Genomic DNA, 10,903 nt, shown 5'->3' on the forward strand with positions numbered 1-10,903 from the left:
GAATCATAGGAAAAGGAATACCAGGGCAGTGTGCCCAGAACAGCACCTGCTCGCCCCAAGGAAACACTCCTGGCATGCACCCAGCCACAAGCCTTTGGGATGCTGGAGATAGTGAACTTTCCTGATTATTTCAGGAGGCCGAGGGATTAAGTTCAAACTCCCCTCAATTAAATGCCTTAAATATAATGGGCATATTTCCCTGTATCCAGGAAAGATGATGTGCCCTGGACATTGCTTGTTATGATATTGAGACAGAGAATGCAAAATGTCCAAACTAGCAGGGACCTTAGAATATTAGACCCAGGAAAAAAAATCCAAGCTGGGAGAGATTTTTTAATACAGAACACAGAATGTCAAAGCTAAAGGGTCACTAGAACAAAGAATTCAAAAAGCTGAAAAGATATTTAGTAATCCTTTCACAGATGAGGGAAATGAGACTCAGAAAGGACAATGACCTGCATTTCTCCTAATAACTAAGCATCCTGAGGAAAGGAAATCTCTGCTCAAGGGTGTCATCCCTTTTCTGAAAATAAGACCAGACCCATGGAAGGATCTCAGGAAAAACATGACAGATCCTAAGAAGAAAGGCTTTACACTATGGAAGCTGCTTAGTTTTGTCTTCTGAATATACCTGATGATTTTCATGGAGTGAAACAATATGGGCACTACCCCTAGAGAGGGAAGAAGGTTGCCTCTTCCCTCCAGCATCTCTGAGACTCAGGGATGCATGTTAAGGTGGAGAGGACTGAGCCAGGGAGCTTTCTCCTTCACTGGAAAACATCTGCCAAGAATTCGTTTGTCTGTCTGTCTGTCTGTCTCCCTCTCTATTTTTAGAAAATCTCATTGAACAACCTGCCCAAACATTCTCCCTTTACTTCCCTTGTATCCTCCTCCTCCTTCTCCTTCTTCTTCTTCTTCTTCTTCTTCTTTCTTTCTCTCTCTCTCTCTCTCTCTCTCTCTCTCTCTCTCTCTCTCTCTCTCTCTCTCTCTCTCTCTCTCTCTCTCTCTCCCCTTTCTTTTCCCTCTCTCTCTTCCCCCATCCTCCCTCTCTCTTCTTTCTTTCTCAGTCACTCTCCCTTTCTCTGTCTCTGTTTCTCTTACTAGGGCTTCCCGGTTCATTCCTAGCTCATCCAGGGTAGGGCAGGGTTAGGCAAGAAATAGCTCCTAAGCAAGAATGGAATTTCAAAGCTAATCTTCCCATTGATAGTAAAGAAAGGAAATAGTACAGAATTACATATTAACATGAGCAGAGAAATCTTTCAGTGCTAATTGAGAATTAAACACATTCAATCACATTGTGTAGCTCCCTAGGCTATATATCCACTCAAAAGAGAGAGAGAGAAAGGAGAGACAGAGAGAGAGACAGAGACAAAGAAAGAGAGAGAGACAGAGACAAAGAAAGAGAGAGAGACACACACAGAGAGAGACACACACACAGAGAGACAGAGAGAGAGAGAGACAGAGAGAGAGAGAGAGAGAGAGAGAGAGAGAGAGAGAGAGAGAGAGAGAGAGAGAGGAGACATTTAGGTTTAAAAGCAGCAGAGAGGAATTAAGAATTACTTGTTTATATAACTATAAATTCTAATCCCAATTAGAAATTAATTCTAATCTCAATTCTTTCCTATGAATTTCCATAAAGGACCAATAAGTTGTTTCCACTCTCAGGACCTCAACTTATTCTTTTGTAAAGGAAATTACACCAGATGCTCTCTAAGATTTGTCCAATTCCTAATATTCTGTCTTCTACGACATAAGCCACATTCTGCCATATTACATATTCAATACCTTCCAGCTCTAATTCTGATGTCTCTATCTTATGGACCCTTGCCATTTACATGTTCTATCGAAGAGCAAACATAGCATACCAGAAGACGTGTCAGATTTAGACATATCTGGGTTCAAATCTCATCCTTAATACTTGCTAGCTCTGTGACATATAAGTTATTTAAACTGTCTCATCCACAAAATAGGGATGATAATAACTATAATTACCTATCTTAAAGAATAAGTATTACTGCTGAGGGAACCAAATGAGATCGTACAAGCATTCTGCAACAATAGGAAAATGAATAGTGTTGTGCAGTGCATCCAGAACTAAGCTTAAAGTCAAGAAAACTTGGCTTTTAGTCTGGCCTCAGGTCCTGACACAGACTGCCTAAGTGAAGTGTCTCAGACACCATGGATTTGCAGACTGTTGCAGACTGAGCATTGGTAGATAGAGGGCATCGCCATACCAGGAGTTCTCTACAGCCTGGATAGCAACAGTAGTCTTAGTAACCAGAGAGGAGACACAGGACTGGGGAAGCTGGAAAAGAAGGTGAGCCAGACCACAGGGGAGGCCCCACAGAGGAGATGGTGAGAATCACAATTATGGAAGGAAGCTCAAGGAAGAAAGCAGAAGACAGGCCCAAGGAGAAGGAACACCAAGCCAGACTTACTTGATCACCGGAGTGAAAAGGCTATGCAGCCGGCAGTAAAGTCTCACACCCTAAGGGAAGAAAGGGAACAGGAATTCATTAAGTGCTAGGTTCTGTGCTAATGGCTTTTTAAAATCTTATTTGATCCTTACAAGACCTGTGAGGTAGGGGCTATTACAACCCCCATTTTACAGAAACTGAAGCAAATGTTGAGTGACTTTTCCAGGGTCATACAGCTAGACAGTAAAAAATACTATATATTATGCTATCGGGGTGCTTCAGGAACCAACATCCAAAGAACAGAAATTTCTCAAAACATCATCCAATTTCTATTTTTCTCAGTAACTGAGTGGTTTTGGAGAGGGGGTGGATAAGCTAGGGGCGGCTAGAGAGATCATTCAAAACATTAAGTCATTCTACAACTCATTATGCTTGCCTTGGGAATTATAACTGATTATTTTTCTCTCTCTTCTGTTCAGTGAAAACTGAAATAAGTCTGGCACCAGTGAACACATGCGGAATAATGATGTGGGAGCCTAAAGGGGCATGTCATTGCAGCAGGAAGTCAGTCTGAGATGCAACATTTGCTTCCCATCATTTTGCCCCTTTCTTATTTGCTTGCCATGCTCATCTTTCTTACCCTTAGTGGTACCTTTATTTTTTTTTCTCTCGACTTAACTCCAGAAGGACAGGGATAGTGGCTAACTGAGCTCTTTAGTCCACAAATACAGTTTTCTGTCTATAATGAAAACCTAATGAAAGTTGGATGAAATACCTGTGGGGCTAAAGGCTTGACTCAAATGGCTGAGAGACAGTCCCTGAGAAATGAGACAAACAAGTCTGGATTAAGAAAAGGGAAAGAAAGTAAAGGCCAGAGCTCAGAATACTGTCCTGTAAAGGTCATCAGGCTTTGTGTGATTTGGGATGGGAGATCTCTATGGAAACGTGTTATAGTCTAGGGGAGAGGAATTAGCAATACTATAGTCAAGTTTTACAGATGTCCAGGAAAAGACGCCATAGGGGCCTGAACTCAAAACAGTACTATTAGTGGCAGTCTGCAAAGCACTGCAGGAAGGAAAGAAAGAAAATTTTGATTTAAGGGTAATTTGAAAGCCTGTCTTCTATCCAGTCTCTGATTAGGAAAAAAGGTTGGGGGAAAATGAGAAGCCTTGTGACTTGTTGGAAGGGAGCATGAGGACCCAGAAGAGCTGAAAAGAAGCATCCCACTCAAAGAAACATGCAAAGGAGCCCATTTTGCTGAGTACCAAAAACCTGGTACCTTAGACATGATGTCCTCCAGCTCACTTCTCGGTTTATATGTCCCATCGTCATACCGGAACCTGTACATCACTTGTTCATTCTTAAACTGATGCTTGTCTGAAACTAGAACACAAAACACTAATGAGGTGAAAAACCCAAACCAGTCCCTGATGCTCCCAGAACCCCAGGAGGAATAATAGCATTTCCCCACCCTGCTCCCACTCCTCATTCTGCCCATCGAAAAGCGGACTTTTCAATCCAGTGAAAGAGGAACATGAACCATATGACCAATAAAATAAAGCCATAACCCATATTTTAAAATGCCAAATAACTAAAGCAGAAAACAATCATTCTAGGATAAGACAATCATCTTGCCACTAACAAGATCCCTGGGAATATGGAAGCAGGAAACAGCCAAAGCAGACTGTTCTCAACACGCTGGGCTCCATCCATCATGGATTTTCAAAGACTATTTCTGGATACATGATGGGACAGTGTACAAGTTGTTGTACAAGTGTGACAACTTACATAAAGGAAGCTCTGGAACACGACATAGCTGACTGAGACCAAAAAAGGGAACTTCCCCCAATATTAACACAGACTGGGATGGTGGAAAGAGCCCAGGACAGAGTCAGAAGGTCAAGGTTTTATTTAGTCTCATAATCTGCTACCTACCAACTATTTATATGACCATAGGGCACAAGGTTACCTCAACGAGCTTTAATTTCTTTCTCTATCATGTAAGAGGGCTGGACTAGATTACTTCTAAAAGACAGGCATTGGGCATCTTGTGAGTCACACGAGCTGCTTTTAATGTGTGGGTATACTATTAAAAGAAATATATAAATGTATTGTTTGATAAGTCAACATGTGTTCTTCAAGGATCATTATATACAGTTCAGTGACCCCTTTTCAAGGTGATTTTGACATCACTTTTTCAGACCCATTTCTAGCAGTATCCTATCTTCCCTATCTTCTCAAGTCCCTTCTGGTTGTGACACGCTATGCTATGGTTCCTTCCATCTTTGACATTATGATCTATGGCTTTTTTTTTTTTTTTTTTGGCTGACACAATTGGGAGTAAATGACTTGTCCAGGGTCACACAGCTAGGAAGTGCTAAGTGTTTGGATTTGAACTCAGGTCCTAGCTGTCCCTGTGGTCTATGTATTAAAGGTCTCTTTTAGACATTTTAGACTAAGTCAAATCTACATATGCAAGTAAATATGCACAACCATAACTGCACTTGTAAATGACAATTGCATTGGACGGGGCAGCTAAGTGAACCAGTGGAGAGAGAACTGACTTCTGAATCAAATCTGGTCTCACAGACTCACTGGATGTATAATCCTGGGCAAGTCACTTAACCCAATTTTCTCATCCATAAAATGAGCTGGAGAAGGAATTGGCAACCCCTGTCTTTGCCCCAAAAAAGGTTATGAAGAGTTAGACATTTTTAACAAGAATTAAAAATGACCCAACAGGGGCAGCTAGGTGGTGCAGTGGATAGAGCACCAGCCTTGAATTCGGGAGGACCCGAGTTCAAATCTGGTCTCAGACACTTAACACTTCCTAGCTGTGTGACCCTGGGCAAATCACTTAACCCCAGCCTCAGGGGGAAAGAAAAAAAAAAAATGACCCAACAACCACAACTTATATTTTGACATGGAGAGGCCCCTGGTTCCACAAATGCAATTTATTAAATTGCATTTATTAAGCATTTATTAAACATTTACTATTTGACAAACATTGTACTGATACTTGAGATGCAGAAAAAGCCAATCAGTTTCTGCCCCCACTAAGGCATGTTGTCATTTTTCAGAGATATAAATACAAAATATATGCAAAATAAATTTGAGAAGAAGGAATTAAAAAGAACAAGCAATGATAGAGAGAACATTCTCCCAACATTAAGCCTCACAACATTAGCACTCAGCAGAATTTCCTTACATCTTAATTAAAGATCAAGGAAAACAAGGCTTCCTTTAACAGTAATGGAAAGGTCTCAGCCAGAAAGTGCAGAGAGGGGCATTTATGATTTGTGATTCTAAAGTTCTAAAAGTCTAATAATAATAACTCATATTTCTATAAAATTTCAAAGCCAACAAAGTCACCTCTTCACAAGTAGACAAGTTTGATCTCCAAGGGTTTGGAAGAGACATAAGAAGTTCATATAGTCCTATCCATCTTACAGAGAAGGAAAATAAGGGCCAGAGATTTGTGACTTGCCCAAAGTGACCCAGGTAGTAACAGTCTCAAACCAAGTTTCTTTCTGTTTAACCGTACCTTCACAGAAAGAATTGCACATATTTAACTTAAATCCTTTCTTGGGAAAGGGGGAGTAATAGATAGGGAGATTTATAAAAACAAAACTATGTATAAAATACTACTTGAAAAAAATAAGGAAGGAAGGAAAGAGAGATAGAGAGAGGGGGAAGGAGGCGGGGAGAGAGAAACAAAGAAAAACATAATAGGCATTCTAGAATAAGAATTCTGCAAACCTTTTTAAAAGTATCTTGATAACTATATTTCTATATAATTGGTATCCTTTACAATCAGTTATTTAATTCTATGCTACTAAAAATATTATTTTGAGAAGGATCCACAGACTTCACCAGACTGCCAAAGACATCTATGACACAGAAAAGGTTAAGAGTCCTTGCCACGGAGCAGAGAACCAGAAATACCTACTGTGAATCCTCTTCCCAAGAGGGAGAATCAAAATGCTGCATTAAAAACTATGTCGAATTCCAATAGACTTGGGACAGAAAATGCATCTCCATTCAGAGAGAGAACTATGGAAACTGAATGTAGATAGAAGCACACTAATTTCATCTTTTTTTCGTTTTTTTGGTTTGTTTTTTCCTTTCTTTCTTTCTTGTGTTTTTTACATTTCGTTATGATTTTTCTTTACCAATATGACTAATATAGAAATGTGCTAAAAATGATTGTACAAGTACTTATAAACTGTATTAGACTGCTTGCTGTCTTGAAGAGGGAGGAGTTGAGGGAGGGAAGGAGAAAAAATGTGGAGCTCAAAATCTTACAAAATAAATGCTGAAAACTATCTTATATAGCATATATATATATACATACATATGTCATATCTCATACTACATGTAACTGGAAAAATAAAATACTATTCAATCGTTAAAGGCTGCCTAATCCATCCACATACTCTATAGGGTAAGCCTCGCCTCTACTAATCAAAATAACTGATATTTATATAATGTGTTTAGTTTTACACAGTGAATCATTCTCTTGAAAGACTTGAGAGAATCATGGCACTGGGAGTTCCCTTTATCTCTCCCATCTGCATCATTTCCCCATACTCCTTGAAGGTGAATCGAAGAACCAAAAGGTTCTGACCACAAAGATCCTATAGGAAGAGGGGCCTCCTGACATACCAACAGCATACATAACCTGTGCTACAGAGGCTTTCTACACATATGGGAACAGTTTATGTCTGCGCTGTTCTCGTTCCCTTACCCTACTAATCATTTATTGGAAGATGACCGGTTAGCGTACAGAAGGGGGAAGGGGGAAGACGTGCCTTCAGAACTGTAGAACAGAAGGGTCAAGCCTGGCTAGAGACTAACAGAAGTTCCAGTGTGCCCCAACTACTCACCATGATGGATGATCCCATTCTCCAGCAGGGCTTGGCCCAAGTTGACCCCTTCCTCTGTTTTGCTTATTTCTCCAATCTCAATGAGCCAAGAAACAAATTCACTGCAGGATGGAGAAAGATCTGTTGAATCAATTATCCATGTACTCAGGACTTCAGGACAAATATAAGGGAAGGGGTGTGTTAGTATACACACACACACAGAGTATAAGGGTCACCTACTATCATCTGATACACCATCATTTCTTAGAGGTAAAGGAGGTCTTTAACTTAGGGGTAAAGGAGGTCTCCTTTTGCCTAAAAGGAAATGCCCAGTAGAGCCACATCCCAGCACCAACCCTTTGCTATTCACCCTACCCCAATACCCCAAGGCCCACAGAGCTCCAAAAACTACACCTTGGGGACACTGCTGCTTTCCTGATTAATTCAGCCCAGAAGCCATACCTTGATTCACATCCAACTCCACCCCAGCTAACAGAAAGCAACCTCCAGAGTTCAAATCCAGCCTCAGACACTTACTGGCTGTGTGAGTCTGGGCCAGTCACTTAATCCTTCTGTCTCATTTCCCTCTCCTATAAAATGGAAGTCATAATAGCTCCTACCTAAGAGAGTTTATATGAGAACCAAATGAAGTAATATGCATACCACTTTTTGTTATATTTGTTATTTGCAATATATAAATGCTAACTATTCAGAGTTGCTATTTTTATATTCAAGGCCACATTCTTGCTGTCTGCCCTGCCAAGAAATTTATAATTTCTATTCCTAGAGAGTGTATGGGAAGAGGTGGGGGGAGGCCATGTCGGGGCCACCATCCTTTCTTTCACATAATGCCTTTCTAGTCCCCATCTCACCATCTCTTTACGTGTGCTATGCCATCAGAGCTGGGACTCAAAAGGGCTTAGTAAATACAAGTCATTGGTTCAATAATGGGCCAAGAACTTTTTTCTCACCTCCTGGTAGTCCTGATCTTATCCCAGCTCTGACCCAGACTCACCAACTGAGCCTGGCCAAGGGCATTCCTCACTGTGGGTGCCTTTCTTCTCTGCCATCCTACATTCTAAACTCCCTTTCTGCTCTAACACATTCTATGGTGATGAGTCAACATCTCATAAGAGAAATAATAATAAGTACTAAAGTAGTAAGAACTAGCATTTGAAAAACAACAAAACACTATAAACTGTATCATCTGATCCTTACCACAAATCTTTGAAAAGTAGATACTATGAATATAAGTAAAATATTATGAATATTTTACAGATATTTGATCCTACCTAGGATCAAATGGCTATTAAATGTCTGTGGCAGGATTTGTTGGCAAAATTCCTAAAAATGTTTTTATTTCACACACACACACACACACACACACACACACACACACACACATACATACACACACACACACACACACACATACTCTATCACTCACTCATTCACACATAACATATAAGTAGATATGAGTTAGCATAAAATGAAGGGAACATGGAATTAAGTGTAACTTGGCAGGAGTAACAAGACAGGTTAATTCAGGAAGAATTCCTAGAGAAGGTGAGTCTTGCAGAAATTCCTGGAGTTAAGGTTAGACTAAGGTTACTTCTAAGGTCCTAACTCTTAAGATTCTAGGACTCTGGGGATTTAAAAGGCTGAGATTCTGTATTGAAGTCAAGGTTACAGGATCACAGATTTAAAGCTGGAAAGAAACTTGGAGATCACAGATCACATCAATCAAAAGTTGAAAGGGCTATCCAATCTAACTCCCTCATTTTACTGAAATCCAGAGATTAAGTGTTTTGCTTGAGGTCACAGAGGGGGATTTAAAACCATAAATTCAAACTACAAACCTGATATACCTACATTTCTCTGTATAAGCCTACAATTCAATGAGTCTAGGATTCTATGAGTCTCAAATTCCAAGATTTCAGAATCTCAAGATCTCTAGTTAAAGAGAATGATTTACACTGAATCTAGGAGAATGATTCTAGGAAGGACCAAGAGCTAGCTGAACCAAGAAATAGAGATGATTTCCTTGAGTAGATACTTCATCTCCACAATTACTGTCAATCTTCTGGGTGGGATGGGGCCCCTACGAGGACTCCCCAGGTCCCAATCCGTCAATGAGCTTACTCAAGGCTTACATCAGAAATGTGTTACTCTTGGGACCAAGAACAAAAGGAATAACTAAGAGCCGAACAGTCTCCAAAAAATCTGGGTCCAATAAAGTCTGGCCAGTGCTGCCAAATCAGAAAGGGTTTGCTGCCTATCAAGAGCAGCATTCCAGGCTCCCTCCACTGGGGCTGGAAATATTTTTAGCCTTTCGATGTTTTGTTCAGGCAGAACGTCTGACTCATCCATCTGTAGGTAGGTGCGTGTGTTTGAGGGACAGACTAGACCTTGGGGGGAGAGTGGGGGGAAAAGTAAAAATTACTCTGTTCCTGGGAAGGAGCCCCATGGGGGACACAAACTGCTCTAGAGTTTCCTGCCCACGCCCAGCCTCCGTGCCCCCAGTAGTTTGTTAAAGTCCAAGAAAACAGGGGAGAGAGGGATTTTTTGCATTCAGCTATGGAGAACAACAGATGTTTCTCACCCACATAAGGGAACCGGAGACAGCTGCCCCCATACTGCCCCGTTCTTTGCCAAGGTCTGGGATCATTCCCAGGCTCCAGGTCCAGCGGATGGTGGAAGGGAGCACTTCTCCACCACTGGCTGGATGAGCCAAGCACAAGCCAGTCCATCACATGGCCTATGTTTCTGTCTGACCTTGTGACAAGCACTTCAGCCCAGACTCAGAAACAGGCGTTTATTTGGTGAGTCAAGTGATAAATAAGGAAAAACTTCCTCAAAGTGGAATGAGCTATTGGCAAGGCAGGGAGTCTGCCATCCTAAGCTAAAGGGTCTTAAGGGAAGGCTAAATGACCCCTTGTAAGGAACACTGTAAAGAGCATTCCTCAGGAAAATGATTCAGTGACTCTGAGGTCTCAGAAGAGACTCTGAAGCTGTTCCATGAAATTGTAAGAATTTTTCTGGGGAAGAAGAGGGCCCAGGTGATCATGTTAACCTGTGAGGAATACTTTAGCAGGTACCCAGGAAACAAAAATCACATTTTCAACCAGCCTGTCAAAACACCATTATCTCAACATGCCTTAGAGAAGCTTTTAACCTAAGGCTATAATTCAGGAAACTTCATAAGTTCTTTATATTTATATGTACTATACTTCATAAGTTCCATCTTTATTTTCCACCAACACTAATTGAAATTGAACATTTTCTTCAACTATTTAAGAACATTGAGATGAGAAGGGGATTTCAGTACAATGACAAATTCCATACTCAAAGTTACAAAATCTTGCATTAAAGAAAATCAGAGAATTTAAAAGTTAGCAAGGACTTTGAATAGAGAGTAAGCCATTTCTTATATCCCAAGGAAATACTAAAGAAGGGAAAGGGACCTGTATGTGCCAAAATGTTTGTGGCAGCCCTCTTTGTAGTGGCTAGAAACTGGAAAATGAATGGATGTCCATCATTGGAGAATGGTTGGGTAAATTGTGGTATATGAAGGTTATGGAATATTATTGTTCTGTAAGAAATGACCAACAGGATGAGTTC

At 40.6% G+C, this 10,903-nt stretch overlaps 1 protein-coding gene across 1 annotated transcript in view; it reads right to left on the reverse strand.

Moving 5' to 3' along the window:
- The window catches only part of PREX1 (phosphatidylinositol-3,4,5-trisphosphate dependent Rac exchange factor 1), a 205,061-nt gene that overhangs the window by 57,582 nt on the left and 136,576 nt on the right, over nucleotides 1-10,903 (reverse strand). The window contains 3 exon segments of the mRNA XM_074288551.1: nucleotides 2,439-2,488; nucleotides 3,697-3,800; nucleotides 7,304-7,404. Of these exon segments, the coding sequence (XP_074144652.1) occupies nucleotides 2,439-2,488; nucleotides 3,697-3,800; nucleotides 7,304-7,404 (255 nt within the window).

The sequence above is a fragment of the Sminthopsis crassicaudata genome, chromosome 2 (genome assembly GCF_048593235.1).
Source record: "Sminthopsis crassicaudata isolate SCR6 chromosome 2, ASM4859323v1, whole genome shotgun sequence".
NCBI classification, from domain to species: domain Eukaryota; kingdom Metazoa; phylum Chordata; class Mammalia; order Dasyuromorphia; family Dasyuridae; genus Sminthopsis; species Sminthopsis crassicaudata.